The sequence below is a fragment of the Moschus berezovskii genome, chromosome 22 (assembly GCF_049115385.1).
Source record: "Moschus berezovskii isolate FMDL1 chromosome 22, NW_MosBer_1.0, whole genome shotgun sequence".
Lineage (NCBI taxonomy): Eukaryota > Metazoa > Chordata > Mammalia > Artiodactyla > Moschidae > Moschus > Moschus berezovskii.
The window spans coordinates 9349830-9376140 of record NC_142481.1 but is presented as its reverse complement, the minus strand read 5'-3'; the positions used below and the strand labels follow the sequence as shown (position 1 = coordinate 9376140).

Below are 26311 nucleotides of genomic sequence, written 5' to 3'. Positions count from 1 at the left end.
GGGGACGACAGAGGATGAGATGGTTGGATGGCATCACTGATTCAATGGACATGAGTTTGAGTAAACTCCGGGGGTTGGTGATGGACAGGGAGGCCTGGCGTGCTGCAGTACATGGGGTCGCAAAGAGTCGGATGTGACTGAGCAACTGAACTGAACTGAATGGGAGACTTGTACATCAGTTAACAAAACATACTGTAAACCTATAATTGTTGAAAGAGTGTGGTATAGACAGATCTATTGCACAAATACATAAAGAACTTTGTGGTCCCATGAGGACTCGGAAGTTATCTCCCTTGGTTATTCTTCTCTGTTGAACCCTTAAAAAGAATCTGGATGGCAGATGAATAAAAAACAAGGTCCTACTGTATAGCATAGGGACCTATATTCAATGTCCTGTGATAACCATAATGGAAAAGCATACGAAAAAGAATACATATATGGATAACTGAGTCACTTTGCTATACAGCAGAAATGAACACAATATTGTAAATCTACATTTCAGAAAAAAAGTTTTTAGAAACCTCTGGCACTTAGTAGGTGCACAGTAGGAATAGCTGGATAAGGTCACAGTTCTGCTCAAAGAGGGGTGAGTAGAGGGACTGGCAGTGACACACAGGAGGGTTCAGAAGGTGGGTGGTTTTATGATGGGAACCAAAGACCCAGAGACAAGGACACCATCTCTCTCCTCTTTATCCCACTTTGTTTTCTCCCATAGCACTCGCCGGCACCTGAGGTTTTTGGATGTTTCCTAGTTTATAACTTTGTTGCAACTTGAGGGCAGGGACCTTCGCCCTCTTGTTCATGGAGGTATATCCCTGGCACATGCAGTAGGTGATGGATAAACATTTTTAGGACTTCCCTGGTGGCGCAGCGGGTAAGAATGCACCTGCCAAGGTCGGGGACATGAGTTTCATCCCTGGTCCAGGAAGATTCCACACGCCCCAGAGCAACCAAGCCTATGTGCCACAAGTACTGAGCCTTCGAACTGCAACTACTGAACCCTGAGCGCCTAGAGCCTGAGCTCCACAAGAAGAGAAGCCACCCCAATGAGAAGCGCTGCAGTCAAGAGTAGCTCCTGCGAGCTGCGACTAGAGAAAGTGCGTGCAAAAGCAACAAAAACCAAGTGCAGGCAAAAAACACAAAACCCAACTCATGAAAAAATATACTTTTTGACTTTAATAGTGGCGTGGTGGGTGGGGCACTGGTTAGGGGCTGAAACACATCATGGAGCTATAATAAGGAACACAGAGCAGCGGCAAGCACAAGAAGGCACAGGTGTATCATGGACCTGGGAGCAGCAGCCCGCGGCCAGTGGACAGCCACGCTGTCCGTCTTGTCCAGCAGCCTGTGCCAAACGTCTAGAATAGTACCTGGGACAAAGTAGACTCTCAGGAATGAATCAAGAATGAATGAATCCAGCAAGTCTGACCATCGCAAAGTAAGGATAGGCACCAGACGCGGCCAGGAGACGGAGGAGCCTGGAGGCTGCTGGACGGCGGAGCCTGGGACCCGCGGCCGGCCAGCCCTCCCTGCCCGCCCGCCCCCAGACGACCCACCTGTACTCGTAGTCCGAGCCGGCCTTGGCGGAGCCGTCCTCCGTGCGGTAGTCCACGTAGAAGGTGCTGTTGCCCTCGCCGCCCTGGCAGGTGACGGACAGCAGCACGGAGCCGCAGTTCTCCAGGCAGTGGTAGAGGCTGGGCTCGAAGAAGATGCGGCTGGCGCCGTCGTCCTCGTCCTCGCCGGGGCCGTCGGCCGGGGCCGCCCTGCGCGAGGCGTCCGCCGCGTGCCGCCGCAGCACGTTGCCCGCGCCGGTCATCAGCCGCGTGGCCTGGATGCGGTAGAAGGCGCGGCTCTTCTGCTGGTGGAGCAGCGCGTAGTAGTTGGCGATGCCCACCAGCTGCTCCAGCTCCTTGTCCGGGTGCTTCTGCTTCAAGTCCTTGAGGATCTGGATGACCTCGCGCCGGCTGGCGTCCAGCTCGCGGGCCTCGGCGGGGCCCGGGCCCAGGCCGCCCACCTCGCCCGGCGCCTCGGCGCCCACGAACGTGCCGTCCAGCTCGATGCTCTTGGGGGGGTCGCCCTCGGCGCCGATGATGATGCCGCTGCGCGGGTCGGTGCGGTAGCGCTTGTACACGTACTTGTAGAAGAGCAGCCGCTTGTCGGCCATCCAGGCGAACACCACGCACACCGGGAAGAAGACCAGGGTCAGCAGCGCCTCCCACACCTGCGGGCGGCCGCGCGGGTCAGGACCGCCGCGCCGGCAGGGGGCGCGCTCGCCGCCCCCAGCGCCGGGGCCCTGCCCGCCCCCAGCCCCGTCCTCGGAATCTCTGCCCGTCCGGCCTCGCCGTCTCTGCCTCCTCGGTCTCGCTCCGTCTCTGCCTCTCCCAGTTTCTCTGTGTCTCCGGCTCTCCCTCTCTCTGGCTCTCGTCTCCGCTTCTCCCTGCCTTTCCGCATCTTTCTGGCTAGGTTGGCCCTTATCTCTTTTTCTCCCTACCTCCAGTCTCATTCTCTATGTCAGCTGGCTTGTTGTTTGTTTAAGCTGTAAAAGTATTTATTTATTTATAACTAATATTTATTTCTTTACTTGGCCGCACCGGGTCTTAGTTGCAGCATGCGGGATCTAGTTCCCTGACCAGGGATCAAACCCACGCCCCCTGCACTGCAGAGCTCCGCGTCTTGGCCATCGGACCGCCAGAGAAGTCCTTATGTCAGCTGGTTTTCTGTCTTTCCTGCTTCCTTTCCGGTGGCCCCTGTCTCCTTGTCTCCATTGTCCTTTGTGTCTTTTTTAGAGACCTGCCTCTCTCTCCTATGAGATTCTTCTCAGTCCCCCCTGCCTTCTCTCTTTATGTCTCTCCTTCCCTCACCGTTTTTGTCACTCCCTTGGTCACATCCATCCACCGTTTGTCACGCTAAGAACCACAGCCAGCTGCTCAAGTGCAAAAAAAAAAAAAATATCCTCAGCCACCACCAAGTCAGGGACACGCCCCACCCTGAGGCCCCAGCTCCTGTCCAGGGGCAGTGCTGGTCTCTCTCTGCCTTTTTTCTCCCACCTCATTTCCCCTCCGCCCCTCCTAACCCGAGATGCCTCCGCTTCTCCAACTCCACCCATCACCCAGGGTCTGCTCGCTGCTCACATCCCCAAACCCCCCTATTCCTTTCCCCCAACTCCTGCCCCCCCCCCCCCCAGTGAATACAGCCTTTGCCAGATTCTCCTTCCTTAGAATTTGTTTGGCCCTTAGGGATCGGACTCTGACTCTAAAAGAGGCACAAGTTTGGCTCACTGTCTGACAGCCTCATAAAGCAAGTTCTCATGTTTACATGCTACCTCCCCAGAGAGACAGGGCAAGGCTGAGTTTAGATCCCAGTTCTAGAAGAGGGATGCCTGGCCCAGGCTCTTGTGTGTAAAATGAGGACATCCCAAGACTGAAGGAGCTCATGAACCCCTAGCATTCAGCCCTGTCTGTTACTGATACATGGAAGGTTCGCCAAGTGTGAAATTAATGTGATCGTTATTACTAGTGGGCTTCCCAGGTGACTCGGTGGTGAAGAATCCGCCTGCCAATGCAGGAGACCTGGGTTCGATCCCTAGCTCAGGAAGATCCCCTGGAGGAGGCCATGGCAACCCACCCCAGTATTCTTGCCTGGAGAATCCCATGGACAGAGGAGCCTGGCTGGCTGCAATCCATAAGGTCACAAAGACTTGGACACGCCTGAGCCCACATGCACTGTGACTACTTTTATAGTGCTGTCACTATATTACTATTATCTTGAGCTCTTTGCACTCTGGGGCTCAGTCTGCCCATGGTCTGGCAGAAGGCACATACAGGAAACATCCACCAATACCCGACAGTTCTCCTTGAAATATTCATGTAAAGATGCATATGTTACCTTTCTCATTAAAGATAAGGAAGAAAAGATTAAAGAGCATTTACAAATCGGATGGCCCCAGAGGTATCTTTAAAATGAGCCTGGTAGGGAAAATATCTTTAAGCTCTCATTTCACAGCCCCTTGTCGCTGTCTTTACTGCTGGTTCAGAGAAAAATCAGGACTTGGAAATAGTACAACCACACAAAGCCACCGGCAGGTTTGTGAAAAGAAACTGAATTTTCCACGCAAGCTGTAAAATGAACTCTTGCTTTGCGCTCATTGAACTGGCCAGTGTCTACGCTGTGGGCGATTCTCTCTTAATCAGAAGCGAGATCTCCAACACCTGAGATCTGCTTTCTTCCCTGCAGGTAAACAAAAGGTGATTCTAATAGATTCACATCTGCTTTTGAGGGCCCCCACTGGTGTTCCAGGGGCTAAGACTGCACTCCCAATGCAGGGGCGGTCTGGGTTCAATTCCAGTTCAAGGAACTAGAGCCCATATGCCACAGCTAAGAGTTCGCATGCTGCGACTAAAGATCCCGAGTGCTGCAGTCAAATTAATTAATTAAAAAAAAGAGGACCTTGCTAAAATCAGAAATGAAAATAGAGGACCTCATTTAAAGAAGAAGGGCTTCCCTGCTGGCTCTGTGATAGAGAATCTGACTGCCAATGTAGGAGACATGGGTTCAATCCCTGGTCCAGGAAGATCCCACATACCTCACAGTGACTAAGCCCATGCACATCTGTTGAATCTGTGCTCTAGAGCCTGTGCTCTGCAACAAGAGAAGCCACCGTGCCGAGAAGCCCACCCACTGCAACTAGAGAGTAGCTACCATTTCTGTGCAATTAAAGAAAAGCCCTGGCAGCAATGAAGACCCAGTGCAGCCAACGCATAAAACTATTTAAAAGAAGAAGAACCGATGGTCTAGTCCAACCCCTTCTATAGTTCAGATGTGTAAACTGAGGCCCAGAGGGTATCGGCTTTGCCTGAGGTCACACAGCACTTCTGGAGAAAACCCTGAGCCAGACCTATCTCCTCCCTGCCCCTGTCAAAGCATCTAGGAGGGACTGGCATCATCTTGATCTCACGCCCATTCTTTCGGTTATTTCGTGAAAGCATTCCAGAAGTCTGGTCTCCGTGTTACTCCAGAAGGGATTGTCCAGAACCACTTCTGCACCCAGACCTGTGGTATTTCACACTGTCTTCCCTGTGATGGAGCCAGCTCCTTCTCAGGAGAAACCTCCCCGCTACCCGATCCCACCTCTTCCCCACAGTGTCTAAAATCCATTTCACAGTTTTGGTGTAAATCCTTGTCACGGACCACTTGGACAACCCAAGTCAGGATAACATCCTTTTTAAAATAGTGCCTGAGACCGTGTGAAGCATCGTCTGTACTTTTCACCTTGGCAGCCAGGAAACTCAGCACCACAGTCAGGAGTCAATCACAGTAGCCGTCTCCCTTCCTCCCTCATTTCTTCTGCTGCCCCACCTCCCTCTTTGCCTCACTGCGGTTTCTTCCTTCCTTCTGCCTAGAAAACATCTGCAAAGAATTTTTACACTTCTAACTGTAGATCTTTCCTGGAAAGAAACTATAGCTGGCAAAACTTGACAGATATGTCTGAGCAGATTATACACTTGTATAAAGGAATCCTGGGTAGCCTCAAATAAATTATGCATGTGTGTGAGCGAATTAAGCCAGGCCCGTGAATAAATTATGCAAATGTAGGCGGCAATCCTGGGCTGTGGGAAATAAATTAGGTGAACGTTTTAAAGGAAACGAAGCAATAGGCCCGTTAAGACACTGGATAAATGAGAGGCAAGTGGTTATGTGAATGCGGGTGTAAGTTATGCAGCTGTGGATCTAAATTTTTTCTCACTATTGGAATAAATTATGCAAAGTGGTCTTTTTAGTGGGCTGGGTTTACGCCTAGGTTGGACTGGATGGATTACAGTGAAGTGGTATAAATTATCTCAACATCAGAAATCAATTATTAATAATGAATGAACTATGCAAACCATGACTGCATATCTGGCAAATACAAAGCTAGATTATGCAGATGCAAAGTCCATGGGTAAACTATGCAAATTGCACCAAGTTACTCAAATCAATTAGCACTGTCAGAAAACACAGGGCTGGATTCTGCAACTGTAAAATGAATTATGTGAATGGGGGATGTCTAATTGCAAAAGTGGAAATAAATTATGCAAAAGGCAGGGAGTATAGGAAAACACGTGATCATACCTGGCAAATACCTGACTAGACTATCATATGCCTTACACGGATCACTAGGACTCTGTTAGCACACGTGGCACCCTTGTGAGAGTTCAAAGATGCCATTTCCAGATGGGCATATTACAAAATGGCATCTGGTTCTGCGTGGATGAGCTCTTTCCAGAGTTTGCAACGCCATCCAGACCTGGCTTGGGGAATACCCACCAGACTCTAGCCCCAATTTGCCCAATGCCTTTGTGCAGAGCTCGACTTGGACAACCATACCCGGCGGCCCTCTCAGATATGAGCATGGATTTCTGCAAACACAGGCATTGGCTCTCCAAGCCCAGGAGGCCACCCCTCTGGATTGTGCAGACACATGCACCCAGGAGATGTCCATGCATCCTTGCTCACCTGGACCACACCCGGGGAAAAGACGGCCAGGATGAGATAAAGCCAGACGTAGGCGAAGATGCTCCAAGAGGCGGTGACAAAGAAGACCCTCAGGTGCTTGATCTTGCGGCTCTCGCCAGCCGGGATGACGTAGATACACACGGCAATGACCACAAACATGTTGAAGGCAGCGCTGCCCACGATGGTGCCTGGGCCCAGTTCGCCCGCCTGGAAGTTGTGGCCGCAGACCTCAATGACGGACAGCAGGATCTCTGGGGCTGAGGAGCCGAGGGCCATGAGGGTGAGGTTGGACACTGTCTCGTTCCAGATGCGGACGGTGCCCACACTGGTCTCGCCGTTGGCCTTGGTGATGGTGATCTCCTTCTCCTTGGATGTGATGACCTCGATGGAGGCCATGAAGCGGTCGGCGATGATGGACACACCCAGAAACATATAGACCATGGCCACAAAGTAGACCACGGCCCGGGCTGCTTTGTCCCCCAGCGACGGGTCATCGGGCTCCCAGACGGGCAGCAGCACCCCAGGCTGGCAGCGGTTGGAGCCCTGGCAGCCCCCTGAACTGCTGGTGTCACTGTCGTTGGCTGGGGGAGGTGGCAGGGAGGGGGTCGGGGTGGCCGCCCCTGAGCATGGCGGAGTCCCCAGGAGGAGTGCAAACCCCACCAAGGCCAGGGGAGCCATGGAGGGGGGCAGGGTCCTGTGGGGAAGGAGGAGGAAGTCTGGGTGAGGGGAGCAAACCCCTCCTCCCTCTTGCTCAGGAGTCAGGGCTTGTTGCAGGTGGAGAATGGGGGAGAAGCTGGGGACTAACAGAGGGAGGAGAGAGATTCAGAGACAGGAACACAAAGAGACACTCTCTCTGTGCTAGGCAGAGACCAAGAAAGACATAGAAAGATAAAGGCATCATGTGCTGCTGATGGACATGTAGGCTCTATGAGAAACTACAGTTGACATCACGTATCCCAGGACTCAGCAATTCCACTCCCAGGAATGTACCCAGGGAAATAAGTGTTCAACGAAAGACCCAGACACAAGTGTTTAGAGTAGATTCACTGATGATAAAGCTTGAAACAAGCTGGATGCTTACTGGTAAAAACACAGAGAAATATGGGGCAGAAGAATCGCATGGTGGAATATTATACAGCACTGAAAAGGGAGCGGACAACTGATACCCCCAACATTGCAGACGCGCCTCCCAGACACATCCTGGAAGAGTGAAGCCGGGCACAGAAGGACGCAGAATGAAGCCTGTGGCTGCAGCAAGATGCTGGGGGGGGGGGCCCTCAACTGATTCGGTGATTCCTGAGCTTTCCAACTTGGTGCTCGGAGGGCTCCTGCTTGGGATTTGGGCTGTACAGGTGCTTCTTTGTTTTTCCTGTCTCGGGTAGGGCTGGGGCGGGGCTGCTGGCAGTCTCTCACTCACATTCTGCCCCTCAATGCTAGCACGCGTCTCTCTCCAGTATACCCGGTCCTCTGGGAAGTGGAAGATTCCTTAGAAGCTGTGACATTGTGGCCCCCAGTTTGGGTTTTTTGCCCCATTTGTGGATGTGGGGTCACTCCTTATCTTCCTGCCTCTGGTCCTGGGCTTGAGTGACTATGTTTCTGTGTCTAGGTGTCCTTTAAAAATGCAACTCATCTCACATCCTTCTATTTGATCAGAACCGCACCCCCCCCCACCCCGCATGGCTCCGGTCTCACTCCAAACATCAAAGTCCCTTCCCTGGTTCATAAGGTCTCGCACAATCTGGTCCCCTCGTTCTTTCTGGTCTCATTTCTCTCCCTCTCTCCCTCCCTCACTTGGCCTCAGCCACACTGCCTCTTCCCTGCTCTTTGGACAAGTTCTTGCCTCAGGGCCTTTGCACCTGCTGTTCCTCCTTCCTGGGACACTCTTCCCAGCATATCCTCTCCCCCTCCTCCTTCAGCTCTCCACTAAGATGTCACCGTCCCCGACCACTCTGTTTGAAATGACACCCCCCCAACTCTGGGGAGTCCCCAGCCATCTCACGGATGAGCCAACCAAGGCTCAGATAGGCTTAGTAACTTGTCCAGTGACTCCCAGCAGCCATTCTGTGGCTCCCAGTTTCTCTCTCCAAGAGTGGTCCTGACTTCCAACTACCCCGCCCCGCCTTGTGTTGCCGTGGTAACCCAGTAGCTTATAAAACAGGCCTCGGAAAGGAAGGGAGGGATCCTCAGGGCCGCTTGCTCCCTGACCCCTCTCCTGGCCACCAGTTCTCCCATAATATCCATTTCTGTCTGAAAAAGTTCTCAGAGTCTAGCCCACAGCCTACCCCCAATGTGCGCTGGTGTCCTCACGACTCAGAGCCGGGGGAGGGAGGCAGAATGTTGGCAGAACTTCCCTGAGAAGGAGTGAGTGAGTGTGTGTGTGTGTGCGTGTGCGTGTGTGTGTGTGTGTGTGTGTATGTTTGTGTGGGCTGGGTTGAGGGGTGATTCTTAAAGGGCCACCGCACAATTACCCCCTCAGCAAGGCCCCTAATGATATGTCTAATTAGCAGCCCCCTAATTAGCAACGACTTAGGCATAATTACAAACCCACCAGGATCCAAAGCAAAGACTCACGCTCTCTCCTCCCTCCCTCCTCCTCACCCCCTAGCTTCCAGGAGAATCCAGGGCCACCTGGGAGTCAAGAATTCACCCATAGCCTCTCACCCTGTCACTCATGGAAGGACCACGGCCTGGGAAGTTCTGCCTTGCATCCAAACACCTGTCCCTCCCGCCTCGGTCCTCAGGGGAAACCAGGGTCAGCCAACGGGTGTTCTGGCACTTGCCCTCCTTGCCCCAAAGCTGGGCAAAGCAGCCTGGTTCAATTGCTTTTTTTCCTGCAACACCTGGTTTCCTCTCCCTGCAGCCTTAGGAGAGGAGCGGTCAGGGAGAGAAAGCACTGGATAAATATTTGTGTGACGAGCCACCAAGAGGCCAGAGCCCTGGCACTGGGGACAGCTGGGCTGCTTCTGCTTGAGACTCTTGCCGCTGCCGCTCTCGTTTCCCCAGCTGCCCTGAAACCTAAGCTGGGTATCCAGGGGCAAAAGGATCAGGTGGAGGCCAGGGTGGGACTCTGGAGGGCAGATGGCGGGCATCGTCTGTCCCTGGGGCTGTCTCTCCCCTCCCTCCTGGGCCAGTGGCCAGCTGGGTCAGTGGGGAGCGCCCCAGTTCTGCCTTGCCCCCATCTTGGGGCCTCAGGGACCTCATCTGTAGGATGGAGGCTGCAAGCTTGAGCGGGGTGGGGAGGTCAGGCTGGTAGGCCAGGTAGGAGCCCCTCTTGTCAGTAAGCAGCGGGTGGTGGTCCCGAACTGCGCTCAGGGCAGGGGCAGGGGGTGTCTGCTGCCTGCCCCTCGGTGGGGACACGGACTTCTAAACATGCCTGCTTCCTGCCCCTGAGTGAGCCAGGTTCCCCCGGCCCCTGCTCCTGCACACGGTGTCCCCGCTGGGGGATCCCACACAGACACACGCGCAGTCTCGGTGTTCAGGCTGTGTGATACATCCATCGGTAAACTGACACCCGGAGAGGCAAAGGGCTTGGTCAAGTCGCGGAGCTTCAAGTCATGGGCAGGGCAGAGGCCCGGGGCTCCTAACCTGTGCTCGATTTAACCCACCCAGAGCCCCTCATGGGCAGGCCTCACCCCATCACAGTGTGGGCTACAGGCTCAGCCCCACACCTCTCATCTCGCCCACCTCCTCTGGGGCCCCCCTTCCCAACAGGAAAGAAAAGGATGTATCTATCGGCCAGGGACCTCAAGACTCAGAAGGGCCCTTTCCAGAGCCCCCAGGGGGCAGCGGAGAAGCTTCTGAGCCCCTGGAAGACAGGTCTGGGGCTGGCGCACTAGGAGAGGGAAGGAGGCAAGACTGCAGGAAGGACTGGCCCGGCCCGAGCCAGGACCTATTACTGCTCTGCCTGGAGCAGTGAAAGCGGCGCAGCAACTGTCCAAAGCATGAACGAGCCACGAAACGGACAGACGGCAAAAGAGACACGGAAGTGAGACGGCAAGAGGGACGGGGTCCAGTCAATATGAAGAGGAACGGGAGGGTAGGCTGAAGACAGGACCAGTTTGGTCTCCACCACAGAGGGCACGGTTAGACTGCGAGAATACCTCGGGATGCCAGAAATCAGGCAGGGGCGAGCAGAGGAGCTCTGTGCTCAGGGGCGGGATGGGCGGGTGCCTGCTGGGAGGATGGGGTGGGGGAGCTCGGCTGAGGAAGGGAGCGGAGTTTGGGGGACTCCGTGCCTCCCGGGCGAGCCCACTCTGAGGCGGTTGTCGGGGGGAGGTGGGGGATCTTCTTCCTCCAGGTCTCCCCTGGCCAGGGGCGGAGACAAAGGTGTGTAGGAGGCAGAGTCAACCAGGGAGAGGAAGAGGGGAGGAGAGAGGGAGGAACAGGGAGCAGGTGCCTGGAGACAGAGATGGAGATGAGAGAGGAAGGGGGCCAGGAAGACCCGCGCGTGGATGGAGAGACAGAGACCCGGGAGAGCTGAGCGCGCAGACAGACAGGAGAGCCAGGGAAACACACAGAGATGGCGAAAAGGAAGGCAGGGAGAGAGACCCAGGGCTGAAACAGAAAGCCGGACCAGACCCAGGCGTGGAGAGAGTGAGACGGAGAGTCAGGGACTCGGAGAGACAGGCAGACCCGGCGGGGCCGGGACCCCTGAGGGGTGTGGAGGCACAGAAAGGCGAGACCCAGACGCAGGAGGGCGGGGGCGGAGGCCGCGAGGTTGGGGGGGCTGCCCCAGACGGGGCGGGGGTGTGCGCACCCCCTCAGTGCCCAGGAGGCACCCCCTCCCCAGCCCGCCACGCTCCCCGAAGCGCAGGAGGGGCTGAGGATGTTGGCTGCTGGTGGTGGCCCCCGACTCCGCGTTCGGGCCCTGGTACCCGCAATCCAGGATATGCAGCCCCCTACTCTCCGCAACGGAGCCCAGGGAAAAGCGGCTCCTCGAACGCCCCCCTCCACCCACCTGGGGTAGCTCATCCTTCCCCCCAGCCCTCCCTCCCCTCACTGGGGGTCGCTTACCTGCAGTTGCAGCCTAGAGCAGGTTCCCCCGGCACTGGATTGGCAGTGGTGGGCGACTCCGCCCGACCGAGAGAGAGGGAGAGAGAGAAGAGCTGGAGACTGAGAGGGAGAGCTAGGGAGGAGGGGAGGGAGAGGGGACAGAGGGAGGAGAGGCGAGGAGGAGGGGGGAGGGACACGGGGGAGGGGGAGTCGGCTGGAGAGGGAGGAGGGGGGCCGGGGAGAGCGCCGGGAGGGCGGAGGAGGGGCCGGGGAAAGAGGGGAGGAGGAGGAGGCGGGGAGAGGGAGGCCGGCGCGGGAGGCAGGGGAGGGGCCTGCAGAGGGGAGGGGCGAGGGAGGGGGGGATGAGGCCGCCCAAGCCTCCCACCCACCCTCTGCGTTCAGCACCACAGGCAGTGGACAGCGGCGGAGGGCGCGCGCGCGTGTGTGTCTCTGGCGGGGGGCTTCTGGGGGTCATTCAGCAGCATCGTCCACGATGCCCCCGCCCCCCACCAACACAGTCTCTGATCCATACAAGGACCAAAGAGGCGAAAGAGCTACAAATAGTTCCAGGCTCCCAGAACTGGAGGGGGAGGGCAAGAATGTTTTTAGCCAGAGTAGAGATCCAAATTCACATGCCGGGCCTGCAGACAGAGCCCCACTGAGCCAGCCAGAAACAACCACAAAGGCAGCCATTAATAATAATAACAATGCAGCCCTTATTGCGTGCCAGGCATTGTTACAACATTTTTAGTAAGTGCTTGACACGTGTTGACATAACGGACCCGCCTGAAGACCCTGTGAAGGAAATGCTACTCGTCCCATTTTACAGATGGGGAAACTGAGGCACAAAATGGTAAAGTGCGCCTTCAGGTTCTACGCTTCACTTCTACACGACACGCGGTCTCAGACTCAGGGGCTGGCAGGAAGTCAGGAAGTGAGTTGCAAAAGATCGGGCAGCGCCCGGAACACAAACTCACAAATCCTGAGATGGAGAACAGACACAAACACACACATGTGCACACCCATGCACAGGCCTCACAAACCCACAACATCACTAGTTAAAAGCCCCCAATCCGACCTTAGGGTCCATTCCCGCCCAGGACAGGAGGTGACAGAGAATTTCTCCTCTGCAGACAGGCAGCAGGAAGCAGACCCTGCTCTGGCCAGTGGCCCATGCCCACCACCACCCGTCCTGGCTTGACACCCTCGGGCTCCCTGCCAGGAGGGAGAGAGACGACCCAGCTCCAGCTGCCTGTGATTTCCCACGCTTGGGCTTGGGCTCTGGGAGTTGAGGAGAAGTCTGGGGCGGCCAAGAATCGGTGGGCTCCAGCCTCCCGAAGACCCACCGCGGGGCACTGGTAGCCAGCCTGGTCTTCACTGGCGGTGCAGATGGTCAGACTGACGTGTGGACTTCCATGGCAGGAGGTGGACAGATGGCCAGAATGACCATGGTGCCTGCCCCTCCCCACCAGGAAGCAAGAGTCTCCCCTCCTCCCAAACTGCCAGGGACAAGCAGCACCCCATCCCCCAACCAACCTGGACCTCTCTGTCCCCTCCCCTGCCCAGGAATGGGTCCCCAACCCTCCTGACGGGGCTCTATTCCTGGCAATATTTCTCCTGTCACCCCCGCCCTCCTCTGGTCCCTGAGATGGAGGCCTGGGATTCCTTCTCTGGTGCCATGGAAGTGGCCACAGGAGGGACAGTTCCCCTGGGCTTTTCTTTGTTGTATGTTTTTGGCTATGCTGAGTCTTCACTGCGGTGCACAAACTCTCGTTGCCAAGCACGGGCTCTGGAGTGCACAAGCACAGTAGTTGTGGCTTGTGGCACGTGGGCATAGTTGTGGCATCTTAGTTCCTGGGCCAGGGATTGAACCCATGTCCCCTGGCAGGCAGATTCTTAACCACTGGGCCGCCAGGGGAGGTGCCCCACTCCCATTCTCGGACTTTTCAATTAGGACCACCCTTAGTCCTTTCCAGCACAGTATAGCCTGGGTCCTGTCTTCCTGGGGCTCATCTCAGGATTCCCCTATGGGGACCTAGATTCAATCACTTTCTGTAGGGTGTTAACTTTGACCCCTGGTGTAAGGTATGAAAGTAGTGAAAGTGTTAGCCACTCAGTAGTGTCCAACTCTTGTGACCCCATGGACTGTAACCCACCAGGCTCCTCTGCCCATAGGATTCTCCAGGCAAGAATACTGGAGTGGGCGACCATTCCCTTCTCCAGGGGAATCTTCCTGACCCAGGGCTCGAACCTGTATCTCCTGCACTGCAGGCAGATTCCTACTGTCTGAGCCACCAGGGAAGGTGTGAGGTCCAACCATAGTAACTTTTGCTAGTGTCCAACTCCAGCATTATTCACAGGGTTTCTGACCTCAGGCCCTCTGTTACAATTTGTGGCTTCCCCATGAGTCTTTTCTTTAAATATTTATTCATTTGGCTGGGCTGTCTTAGTTGCAGCATACGAGATCTTTTTAGTTACAGCATGTGGGATCTAGTTCCCTGACCAGGGATTGAACCTGGGTCCCCCCTGCATCAGAAGCATGGAGTCTTAGCCACTGGACCACCAGGGAAGTCTCCCACGACAGTCCTTTCCATCCACATCCTTTCCTCTGAGGCTCAATTTCCTTATCATCCCACTGAGCACTCACCCAAGCCCGAGTTTTCCACTGGGGTCTAACCTGAGCTCACGTGCAAACATCTAACCCTGAAGTCTTCCCATGGAGGAGGAACTTCAGTCTTCCTCGTAGGGCCTAACTTCCTTTCTTTCCTCTGAAATCTACACTGCGATTTCACTTCAGTCTCACTCCTGGGTCTGATTTTGGACCCTCAGTCCCCAGAGACCCCTCCCTCAGTTCTTCTAGGGAAATCCGGCTCCCAACATTCAGCCTGGCACATCGTGGGCCCTCGTCAAACGCTTGCTGAACAAAAGGATGGAGACGAATGTGAGTTTGGTTCCTCTGGATATAGAAATCATCGCCACTGACCAATTCACATGGAGGGTGAGATCGTCCCATTTTCAGACGGGAACACTGAGGCACAGAGAGGGCAGTGCAGGTCACAGGGCACGCGGGGGCAGGGCCAGAGCAGGACCCACGGCTCCATCACCCCAGGAATGGGTCTGGGGGGACCAGCCCCTCCTTCAGGATGTTTACCCCGCCGTGAAGGCGAGCGCCCCAAGGCACTACCGCAGACCTAGGGTAGGCAGCGAGTGGATGCTCAGGAAGCCGGGGTCTCGGCAGGCCCAGAACCCACCCTGTCCCCCAGCTTCTGTGGCTGACGTCTCCTCTGCTCCACTTGACGCCGAAGCCGGGTCAGGACCAGCTCCGAGGCCTGGATCAGGCTGTGCTGTGGGGAACGAGAGGAGGAGGAAGGAGGCAGGCAGAGCTGAAATGGAGCTGGAGAGGTGTGGGTCACACCGCCCCCCTCAAAGCTGGAAGCTTAGCCACGATCGGAGGTTGGAGAGAAGACCACCACACGGGGGGTGGGAACGGGTCTCCGTGATGTGGTGAAGGTCAGACTCAGGGGCATGGCCTTCCGTGAACTTCCAGCGGGAGGAACAGAGCCCAGCCCCAGATGTGCGGGTCTGAGGCTAGGACTTGGGTCGGGGGGAAGGCGATGAATCAGAACGAAGGGGCGCTCGAGTTACACGGGAGCAAGGACTGACCGTACAGAGGCTGAGGTCAGACCGCGGCAGATGGGCAACGGCGAGACCCTGGCAGCAAAGGCTAGGCCCAGAGGACCGAGAAGGGGCAGACCACAGTGGGCAGGAGAAGAATGTGTCACCACACAAGGGACGGGGCCAGACCCGGGCTGGAGGGTCTGAGGGTAGATCCTGAGACGAGGGACAGAGTGGGGAGGTCACTGTGCCACGGCTTGAAACAGCGCGGCAAGAGAGGCTAGTGTGTGCGAGCAAGGTGGAGGGGAAGCCCCTCCCACTCTGGTCCAACCTCAGACCCCGCCTCATTCGGGTTTACCCGGGGGTCCATCCTTCATCCCATGCACTGTGGTTCAACCTCACACCTTTCCCCTGGGGTCCGGCCTCTATCTCTATGTGGTTGAATCTGGACCATTCCCCTGATGGCCAGGCTGAAGGAAGAGGCCCCAGCAAAACCTTCAGAGGAGGCAGTAAGGTTAGACTCCAGTAGACAAGAGCTCAGGTGAGACCACATGGGGAAGCAGGCTGGAGTCAGACCAGAGAGAGGGGGAAGGCAAACAACAGATAAGGAGACAGAGATACCTCGTAGCTGAAGGGCAGGTGTCAGGCCATAGGGAGAAGGTCAGAGGTTATACCACACTGTGCTTAGTAGCTCAGTCATGTCCAACTCTTTGCGATCCCATGGACTGTAGCCTGCTAGGCTTTACCTGCTCAGCCATTGGGGAAATCTTGTCGACGTTAGTTGGAGATTAAAAAGAAAGGGATGGTTGTAGGCTGGACCTTGGATCATGGGAATGGGTTGGATGTTAAACCATAAGGGCAGTGAAGCTGATGTGGGAGGGTGAGAGGTCAAAGTACAGGAGAAGGCTGGCCATTTGACAGCAGGTCAAGGGCATGACCACAGTGGAAAGTTCAGAGGTTAGACTAGAGTGGAAGGGCTCGAGGTTAGACTGCAGCAGAAAGCTGGAGACAGGCTGGAAGTGAGACCCAGGGCAGAGTGAAGCGGGTCACATGTGAGGAAGAGGGGGTGTCTCCAGGGGGAGGGCCGAGGTCAGGGGCCAGTGGGAGGGTGCAAATAGCTCACGGGACGGATCCAGGCTGGAGAAGGAACAGAGTCAGACAGAGTGGGGGGACAGAAGGACAGAAGTGCGGGGGGCTGAGGGAGGTCAGGGGGATGGGGGTGATGGATGCCGCAGCCAAGCCCCCTTCACCCCTTGCTATGAGGCCCCACACCCCTTCTCCTGGACCAGCAGGGGCCACACCCCTCTGTCCACACCCAGGAGGAGGCCCGCAGCCAAGACTCCCTCCTTGCCCAAAGGTGGGCTCAGACCCCAGAGCTCCCTCTCCCCTGAGGACACGCCCTCACTAAGGCGGGTGAGAAGTGCTGCCTCAGGGCCCCCGGCTACCTGCAGGATGTGCACGCCCTTCAGGGATACTACAGCCAGCTCGCGCAGCCCGTCCCCGGTCAGGTCCACATGTGCCATGGCCAGCAGGGGGCTGGAGAAGCCCCGCCGCCACAGCAAGCGGAAGCCAGGCTGGTCCCCGGGAAGCCCATGCCCGGGGCCACAGTACTTGTAACAGAGCAGCTCCTGCAAGGGTGGGGGGGTCAGGGTCACACGGTGGGCATCGGGGTCACGGTGGGGGGTGGAACAGGGTCACACAGGGGGATTAGAGTCACACGGGGGATCACAGTTACATGGGGTTAAGGTCACATAGGGCAGTCAGGGTTCCACGGTGGGCTTTGGGGTCATGGGAGGATCAGGGTCACATGGGGGGATGGGGTCACACAGGGGGTTGGGGTCCCAGAGGGGAAGGCGAGGGGCACAGGGTATGGGCCGGGACAGTCCCACCCCATGGGTCCCACCTGTCCGTAGGTGGCCACCAGTACTTCCGGTCGCCCATCCAGATCGATGTCCGTGACCAGGCCACAGAGGACACTGTCAAACTGGTCACTGCCCGGCAGGAGAAGCTGGTCTTCGAGCCCCCGGCTCAGCAGGTCCCTGGGGGTCAGAACACAGCGGGAAGACTGGGGTCAAGTACAGTGCCTGCCACCCTGAGCACCAGATCCTCACGTGTCAGGTTTGGAGGTTCTGTTCCTGCTGAAGCCTGGACACCCTCGTCTCCAAGCTGGCTATCCTCCTATCCACCCAGAAGTGCTCAAGGCATCTCCGATCTGGACACTCACACGGTCCCCTGAAGGTGGGAGCATCTCATTCCCATGTGGAAACCCACACCATTCCTTCTGGTGACCCTGTCGCCTCCAGTCTGGACACCCGCGTAGTCCCCTGGAGTCTGAGAGCTTGGACCCACTACTGGACACCTGCACGGCCCACCAGGTACGCAGAGCTGGCTTGCACTGGCTCACAGGAGGAGACCAGGGCATTTCCAGAAACTCTGAGAGCGTGTTGGCATTGTATCAGTGACTCGAAATCCCACCATGGTGAGAGCATTGAAACGGGCAGATGCTACAAACCAGGACTTTGTCCCACACAGAGCCGGTGGTTAAATACCTGCCAACATGCTCTGTACCCCGGGGAGCTTTCCAGGTGGTGGCAGAGGTAAAAAAACCTACCTGCCAATGCAGGTTCGATCCCTGGGGTGGGAAGATTCCCTGAAAGAGGGCATGGCAACGCATTCCAATACTGTTGCCTGGAGAATCCCACGGACAGAGGAGCCTGGCAGGCTACAGTCTATGGGGATCGCAGAGTTGGACTGAATGACCTAGCACACACCCATTCCAGGGGGGCTGGACATCTCAGCTCCCACCCCGAGGTCTCAGCACACCTCCTATAAATTCTAGATTTAAACACTCGGTGCTTCTCCCCCTGGGACATGGACACCTTTACCCACCCAGCCCTGAACCACCACACCCAAAGCTTTACTTTCTGCGGAGAATGAGAAGGTTAGGCCATGGTGCAAAGGCATGGGGCCAGCCCGCCTCCACGTGCCCCTCACCGGTACACCACTGCTGGCTCCAACATGCTGGCCACCAGCACGCTGTATTCCTCCTGCTGTGGCCTGTTCTCTGTCTCTGGAGAAGGAACAGAGGTGGGGGAGGTGTGAGGGGATAGGTCCCAGGTCCCTCCTCCACACCCCCCCATACCTGAGAGGAACACAGGTTAGACTCCTGGTAGAAAGGCTTGATGATGGGTTGGTTACAGGTAGAGGGTTAGAGGTTAGACCACGAGAGGAGGATGGAGGTCAGAGGTCAGGAGGAGGAACAGGTGTTGGATAACAGTTTAAAAAAAAACAAAACCCAAGGTTAGGGGACTTCCCTGGTGGTCCAGGAATTAAGACTGTGCTTCCAGTGCAGTGGATGTAGGTTTGATCCCTGGTTGGGGAACTAAGAACTAAGGTCCCACATACCATGAGGTGCAAAGTCAAGACAAAATTCAAGGTTAGACCACCAGGTTAGATGAGAATAGGAAAGTCCTCAGATCACTGTAGGGGTATCAGGGGTAAACCACAGGAGGAGGGATGGAAGACAGACCACAGAGATCAGACCAAGAGAAACACCAAGGACTTCTCTGGTGGCCCTGTGGTTAAGAATCTGCCTTGCAATGCAGGAGACGCAAGTTGGGGAACTGAGATCCCACACGCCACAGAGCAACCAAGTCCGAACGCTGCAACTAGAGAGTTTGTGTGTAGCAAGGAAAGATCCTGCATGCCACAACTAAGACCCAACGCAGCCAAATAAAGAAAAAGAAAAACATGAGAGAAGGACAGACCAGAGTAAGAGGAACAGATCAACACGTGGGGGGAAAGGAGAGACTGCGAGTCCAGGGACAGTGCTGAGTCCATGAGAAGAATTTGGGTCTGAATGGCAGCAAGACACAGCGTGACAAGTCCTGAGGCCTGAGACGGGGCTCAGGGGAAGTCACTCAGTGAGGACTGAAGGTTAGAGACACCAAGGGGAAGGCGGAAGTTCAACTTCAGGGTAAAAGTTCAGGTTAAAGGTCAGACCACCACCGGGGCAAGTATCTGGGAGTGAAATTCAGGAGCGAGGCGGGAGGGAGGGGGCACAGTAGCTCCTGGGCCAGAGTGGGGCACCCAGGAGGAAGGGAGGAAGGAACGGTGGGGGCCAGACGTTTAGGGAGAGGGGTACAAACGTGGGTGTGGGGAGCCGAGCCCACGCGCGGAGCTCACCCTCGGGGGCCGAAAGGCTGAACACGATCACTCGGGAAATGGGGCCGTCCTGAAGGATGGTCCACGTCTGCAGGACCTCTGCGTGGAGGGCGAAGACTCAGGGCCCCACCCTCAGCACTGAGCGCCCCGGGCCCCGCCCAAGCCCCAACCCCAGCCCTGAGCGCCCGCCCCGCCCCGCCCCCAGTGGCCCGCCCCCCCTCCCCGTCCTGAGCCCACTCCACCCCAAGGCCCCGCCCCCAAGGCCCCGCCCCTAACCATGTCCGAGCCCCGCCCCGTCATCACCTCGACTCTGCTGGTCCACGTGGGCTACTCGGACGTAACCGCTCTGACACCCCAGAGCTGAGAGTCGCTGGGATGTGCCAGGCAGGTTGTGCACGTCAAGCCACAGGACGCTGGGGGTGGACAGGTGGACAGAGGGGCCCTCGGGCCGTCACCAGGTCCCAGCCCCCACCCCCCACCTCCGCCTCCCTACAAGCATCCACCCCAACCCTCCCCCCAGAAGAGCCTTGGGCCTCCGCTGGACTTGATTTCCCCTAGGCCTCAATTCCCACCACTAGGATTTCTCGGAGCCCGCTTGCTCCGGTCCCTGCTGGCCTGTCGGGGGCTCGCCTACCTACTGGTCAGGTTTGTGAGCTCTGGGAAGAGGTTTTCCACAGGCTGTTCTTCAAACTGATGCAGTCCCTCATTCTGGGAGAACCGAGACCCGCCACCCGCTTGGAGTCAGTGGCTAGTCTCACTCACCGCCCCCCCACCCCCAACCCCCGACCTCAGTCCACTGGTGGCCCCAGCAGGGCTCTGCCCACTACGCCTCCTCCGCCTCACCTCCTTGTACAGATGAATGGCCGGGTCATTCCCACTCAGGAGAAACACAGTCTCCAGTTGATTCCCGACCTGGACCCTGAAAGCAAGAAACGAACCCCAGTATGGTGGACCTTGAGTGTGGTAGAATTCATTTAAAACCCTCCTCTTGAAAAAACTCTTGCTTGCGAGAACACTGTCATCCTAGGCTTCAGACACTGGATCCACAGTGAAGATGTAGAACTGTAGAAACTGACCCTTGAAGAATCACAAGATTGTAGGCCTTTCCAATCTCAGAAACTCAGCACGTTAGAACCTTCTGTTTCTAGAGCCCTCACCTGCTAGAATCCTCATTCTGGATGTGGATTTAGGAATGAACATGGAGCTCTGAGAATGGGCTGCAGAACCTCAGAACACTAGCATCTCTTTACCCTAGAACCCCAGTGTTCTAGAAGTTGTTTTCTGTCTCCTTCCATACACTAGAACTTTTGGAAATTGCCATCATGATATTCAGACTCAGAATTCTGAGGCAGACTATCCAGATCATAGAACCCAGAACATTAGTGGGTTAGAAACTTCAGTTTCTCAAACTTTCATCTGATAGACCTCAGTTCAGGTTGGCCAATTATGACCTGCAGGCTAAATGTAACTCACTGCCTGTTTTGTTTGGCCATGCCACATGGCTTGCACGGTCTTAGCTCCCTGAGCAGGGATTGAACCCATGCCCCGTGTTGTGGGAGTGCAGTCTTAACCAAGGGACCACCAGGGAAGTCCCTCCCCTGTTTTTGTAAATAAAGTTTTATTGGAACACAGCCACACATATTCATTTGTACAGTGTCCATGGCTGCCTTCTTGTTACAGTGGCCAATCTGAGTAGCTGTGAGACAGATTAAATAGAAAATGTTTGGCAACTCCTGTGCTAGGACACTGGTGTTCCAGAATGGAATTCTTATACTTTGGGATCCTAGAACATCAGTACTCTACAGGGTCTGTATTCTGTCTCCTTGAGATGTGATAATGTTGCTGCTGCTGCTGCTAAGTCTCTAACCTTAATATTACAGAATCTCAGAATCATCAAACTGTAGATCTTTCAGATCTTGGAATCTCAGAGCTAATAACTCAAGAAGAAAAAAAAAAAAAGCATTTCTGGATCTTGGAATGCCCTAATCTAGAATATCAAAACTTGAGAGTTCTACACGTCTGGAAATGAGGCACTCAATTAACTCTCAAATTATCTAGTTCAGGGGCTTCCCTGGTGGCTCAGACAGTAAAGAATCTGCTTGCAATGCAAGAGATGCAGGTTCGATCTCTGAGTCAGGAAGGTCCCCTGGAGAAGAGAATCGCTACAACTCAAGTATTCTTGTCTGGAGAATTCCATGGACAGAGGAGCCTGGTGGGCTACAGTCCACGGGGTCGCAAAGAGTCGGACACGACTAACACCATCTAGTTTAGGGATTGTAAAATCGTAGCCCATAAGCTGAGTATGGTCCACGGCTACCTTAAATGCACAATGCTCTAAAAATCAAAACAAGTCTGATTGCCTATAGGTGGGCTTGTGGTCTTCAGTATGCTATATAGCCTCTGCCCTCTCAACACACACACACACACATGCACACACACACTCCTTACTGTATCAAGCCTGTGATTTACTTACTCTGCGTGGCATAGTTGGAAAGGAGTAAACTGGAGCTCCAGGTTCAGGCAGCTCTCTGCAGGGGGAGTGGAGGCAGTTAGGTACCGGGGATGGGACTGCATCCCCCACCCTTTCCCCATCCCTTCTTCCCTCCAGGCCACACTTACGGGCAATGGAGTCGAGGTTGTACTCAGAGCCAGGCTCGTAGTCACAGTAAATGTTAAGGAAGGGGCTGCCCTTGTCCCCAGAATCCTGGGAGAGGAGACTGGCTTCAGGGGAAGGTAGAGGCAGCAAGAGGGATTTGGGGAAGACTCAGTAAGGAGAAAATGGATAGATGGATGGGCTCTGGGTACCTTAATGAACGTGATCCCCACAACCAGACCCCGCTTTGGGGGTGACTTGTTGAAGGTGTCAATGGAGACAATCTCTGCATCCACTGGGAGAGGAGAGTTCAGAGTTCACATTTCAGGCAGGCTTGTGACCCCAATATTTCAAACCACGGTGACGGCTGACCTCTACGGCTCAGTCATCTCTGACCACCACAAATTACGACTGTTGGATCCCAGTGGGTCCTGCTCCCCATCACCAGGGTAGAAGTAATCCTGGTTTCTGAGTCATCCTGAACCCGAACTACTTCAGGCCCATATTATCCCTGTCTTCTGACCCCACTGCCTCCAGATTACCAGCTTCGACTCCTTTCAATCACCATCACCCTGATCACATTCGCCCATCACGGTGACCTGGTCCAAGACAGAGCCTCAGAAACCTTCTTAACACTACGTTCCGAGCCCCCAGCCCGACGGCGCCACGCACCGGGAATGTAATTGAACTGCAGCTCCTTGGCCACGGGCCGGATTTTCTGCCGGAGGTCTTGGTAGCGGAAGCCTAGCACCTTGCCTTTAAGAGTGGCGGCCAGCAGCTCCCCGCGCCCGCCCGCGCCGCCTGCCAGTCCATACACATTGCTCTGCGACGAGAAGCGTGTGAAGCTGTCCTCGCGCAGCGGGCAAGGCCCTGCGGCCACGGCCGCCTCCCCCATCATGTCCCTCAACCACTCCTTCCCAGAGCCCCCACAGCCGCCCGCTCTACCGTGGATCGTCGGGGGCCCGCGGGACGCGCAGACCGATTACGTAAAGAAGCTGCGGTCGTTGCCCTTTACAAAGATGGCCGCCAGCCGGGCTGCCCTCCAGACTTTGCTTCAATGCGCTTGCGCGCTGCTGCTTGGTCCTTTTCAGGGCCGAGGCGACTGCGATTTGCAGATCATGACCTAAAGCCTGGACGTGGTAACCCTTGCTCTGGGCTGTGCTGAAGGCAGAATAAGAAACGTAAAACTCAGTATAACCCTTACATGCCAGGAACTAAGTGCTTATTTATCAGTTTACTTAAAACTCACAAGTAGGCAGATGTAGATACTATGTTTGACCGATCAAGAAATTGAGGCGCAAAGTAATTTGTCTAAGATCAGTTAGAAGCCGAAGTCAGTATTGGAACCCAAACAAGATAGCGACATAGTTTATTGTTTTAATCACATCACTTTCAACTTTTTTGTTTGTTTTGCCTCATAGTGCTGCTTATGGGATCTTAGGTCCCCCATCAGGTATTAAACCAGACCCTAGGCAGTGAAAGTGCTAGTCCTAACCGCTGGACCACCAGGGGATTCTCTCCCATCACCTTTAAAGTGGTGAAATGCATTCTGCTTACCCCAAGGAAACAGTTCTAGCTATCTGTCCTGGCAAATAACCTTCACCTTATTTACTGAAGAAGCCTTGGTGGCTCAGATGATAAAGAATTTGTCTACAATGCCAGAGACCCGGGTTTGACCTCTTGGTCAAGAAGATCTCCTGGAGAAAGGAATGGCTACCCACTCCAGTATTCTTGCCTGGAGAATTCCACGGACAGAGGAGCCTGGCAGGCTACAGTCCATTGGGTCGCAGAGAGTCAGACAGGACTGAGCGACGAACATTTCATTTTTTCTTTCTTTACTGAAAGCTGACTTTATGCCAGTCATGTTGGCTGATGATCTCATTGAATCCTCACAGCTACCCTATTCTTGTTACCCTGCCTTCATTTATCATGTATTGGGCACTTACTCTGTGCCAAGATATCCTTTATGAATTTATCTCAATAAACTCTTGCAACAACCCTGGAAAGTTTATTATCCCAGTTTATAGAAAACGAAATGGAGGCTGGGGGAGAATAAATCCCTTGACTGACGTGATACTAAGCGCTGGAGAAAGGACAAGGCCTTCTGGAATTTACGTATATACATGTTTGTCCTTAGAAGAGCATCAGGGGTGTGGGGACTCTGTGTATATAGGTACGTTATTTCCAGAAGACATGAATTGGCCAGCTGTCCTGGCCACCTTGAATAATAGTCACCTGCTTCCAGGCAGAAAGAGAACATACACACATGCATGCACATGCAGACTGCAAGACCCATGAAGGCAGTGACTGGATCTCCTTTGTTCACAGTCAAATCCCCAGTACCTAGACCACAAGGCCTGACATGAAGTGAGCATTTAGTAAATATGTTAAGATCCCCGAACTATGTACCAGACCCTTTGCCAAGCACCTGGAACACTGTTGCATAAGAGGTATAAGAGAGATCTCCAAGGCAGATTCGATCTGGAAGGTGATGAAAAGGAGTTCGTGTCAAACGCAGGTCTAGCTATGTTGGTTAGTGCTGTAACCCCAGGGACTGCACCAGGGCATGGCACACACTAGGAGCTTAACAGATACTCGGGGATTAAATGGGGGGAGGGGAGTCTTCTTCCACTTCTAAACAATGTTCTCCTCAGGCTTTAATTTAAAAAATTAATTTATTTGGCTGTGCCAGGTCTTAATTGCAGCATGTGGGATCTAGTTCCCCGACCAGGGTTCTAACCTGTGTCTCCTGCTTTGGAAGGCAGACTCAACCATCGCACCACCAAGGAAGTCCCTTGAGCACTTTCAATATGATTTTAAAGCACAGCCAGGGTTGAGAATCACTACACTACTTAGCCTTCTCCAAGTGCCATGGCAGACACTGGTAATCAATCTGAGGTCTCAGGAGTCTTAACTGAGCTTGAGACAGCCATTATCAATTGATTAGAGCTGTGGAAGAAACCGGAGAAGGCAATGGCACCCCACTCCAGTACTTTTGCCTGGAAAATCCCATAGATGGAGGAGCCTGGTAGGCTGCAGTCCATGGGGTCGCTAAGAGTCGGACACGAATGGGCAGACTTCACTTTCACTTTTCCGTTTCACGCATTGGAGAAGGAAATGGCAACCCACTCCAGTGTTCTTGCCTGGAGAATCCCAGGGATGGGGGAGCCTGGTGGGCTGCTGTCTATGGGATTGCACAGAGCCGGACACGACTGAAGCGACTTAGCAGCAGTGGAAGAAGCGGAGGGGGACAGAGGAGCAGGGCAGAGCGTCACACAGAGGCCACTCTCTTGATACATGGCGAGTCTGAACCTCTCCAGAGCTCCTTCCAGGCTCAAGGCTGGAGCAGCTCTCCGGGAAGCCTGCCCTGATTTCCCAGGCAACCCCGGTTCACATACTGATGTCATACCAGTGACACCGAGTCCGCCTTCTGGCGCTGACCCTCCTCCTGCTGTCCTCCTACCCCCAGTGGGGGCGGACCTGGCCCAGGGCCGGCTGGAAGCATGAGCACACCAGACCGTCCACTGACAGAGAGGTCCACGTGCTGGATCAGGAGGTGGCTGGTCCCTGCCCTCCTTTCCTGGGCAAAGGCTTCCTGTTGTTTGCTCCCCTCTCCCCACGCCCACTTGTCCTTGTACTCCACCTGCCAAAGCTGCTCCCTCCCCCGCCTCTGACAGATGGAGGTGCCACTGGGGCTTTTGGCCTTCCCTCCAGGGAAGCGTGGACGTGGGGTGTGAGTCTGGGAGACTTGGTGTGCCTCCTCCACCATTTATTTTTTGGCCTCGGCTTCCCTGGTGGCTCAGGTGGTAAAGAATCTGTCTGCAATACGGGAGACCGGGGTTCGATCCCTGGGTTGGGAAGATCCCCTGGAGAAGGAAATGGCAACCCACTCCAAAATTGTTGCCTGGGAAATCCCATGGACAGAGGAGCCTGGGGGGCTACAGTCCATTGGGTTGCAAAGAGGCCCCGGTAGCGACTGAGTGACTCACACACACACACACACACCTCAAAGACTACAGGATCTTAGTTCCCCAACCAGGGACTGAACCCATGTTCTTTGCAATGAAAGCATGAATTGTAAGCAATGGACCACCTGGGAAGACCCTCCACTCCTCATTTTTAAAAAACATACGGCTGCATCAGATCTTAGTCATGCCACGCACGATCTTCGTTACAGCTCCTGGGCTTAGCTGCCCCACAACCTATGGGATCTTAGTTCCCCAACCAGGGATTGAACCAGTGCCCCCTGCACTGAAAGGTGGATTCTAACCACTGGGCCACAAGGGAAGTCCCGCCACCCCTCTGTATGTTGCACACGTCCTCCTGCAAGCTCGGGGTTGGAGGGGGGCACTGCCATCCATCATCCCAGCTGAGGAAGCCACGGTCCAGAGGGCCCAGGGCTCAAGACCCCAAGCCCATGGCCCCTCCCCAGACCCACCATGCCAGGCCTCCCCT

At 55.1% G+C, this 26311-nt stretch overlaps 2 protein-coding genes and 1 non-coding gene across 12 annotated transcripts in view; all 3 read right to left on the bottom strand.

Annotated features, from left to right (window-relative positions):
• Positions 1 to 7293, bottom strand: part of SLC8A2 (solute carrier family 8 member A2) — a 28429-nt gene extending 21136 nt beyond the window's left edge. For all 9 annotated transcript variants that reach the window (XM_088829997.1, XM_088829996.1, XM_055411057.2 and 6 more), the window contains exons 1-2: positions 6493 to 7293; positions 1557 to 2221 (exon numbers count right to left, since the gene is read on the bottom strand). In XM_088829997.1, coding sequence (XP_088686123.1) covers positions 1557 to 2221; positions 6493 to 7170 — 1343 coding nt within the window. In that variant the 5' untranslated portion in view covers positions 7171 to 7293. The remainder of the gene's footprint in view (positions 1 to 1556; positions 2222 to 6492) is intronic.
• Positions 7294 to 13975: 6682 nt separating this feature from the next.
• KPTN (kaptin, actin binding protein) lies at positions 13976 to 22845 on the bottom strand. Of its 2 annotated transcripts, none has more exons than XM_088830217.1 (12): positions 22529 to 22845; positions 22069 to 22151; positions 21883 to 21967; positions 21737 to 21791; positions 20107 to 20182; positions 19898 to 19971; positions 19567 to 19676; positions 19285 to 19362; positions 18094 to 18169; positions 17003 to 17138; positions 16545 to 16727; positions 13976 to 14823 (listed from the first exon to the last, which is right to left on the bottom strand). In XM_088830217.1, the coding sequence occupies exons 1-12, from the start codon at positions 22752 to 22754 to the stop codon at positions 14665 to 14667; spliced, it is 1341 nt and encodes a 446-aa protein (XP_088686343.1). In that variant the 5' UTR covers positions 22755 to 22845; the 3' UTR covers positions 13976 to 14664. The 2 variants fall into 2 exon arrangements, with proteins under 2 accessions (XP_088686343.1, XP_055267719.1); XM_055411744.2 differs by having other exon boundaries at positions 13988 to 14828.
• TRNAQ-CUG (transfer RNA glutamine (anticodon CUG)) lies at positions 13979 to 14053 on the bottom strand. Its single transcript has one exon. It is a non-coding gene; the product is annotated as a tRNA-Gln (tRNA).
• Positions 22846 to 26311: the final 3466 nt, after the last annotated feature.

Bases quoted from the DNA above. Each gene is read 5' to 3' on its own strand.
- KPTN (XM_088830217.1), bottom strand. From the start codon at position 22,754: ATGATGGGGGAGGCGGCCGTGGCCGCAGGGCCTTGCCCGCTGCGCGAG. The intron at 22,152-22,528 runs GTGCGTGGCGCC...CTCCTCTCCCAG, and splicing joins GCAGTTCAATTACATTCCCG to TGGATGCAGAGATTGTCTCC. The intron at 16,728-17,002 runs GTGGGACCCATG...CCACCCTTGCAG, and splicing joins TGGTGGCCACCTACGGACAG to GAGCTGCTCTGTTACAAGTA.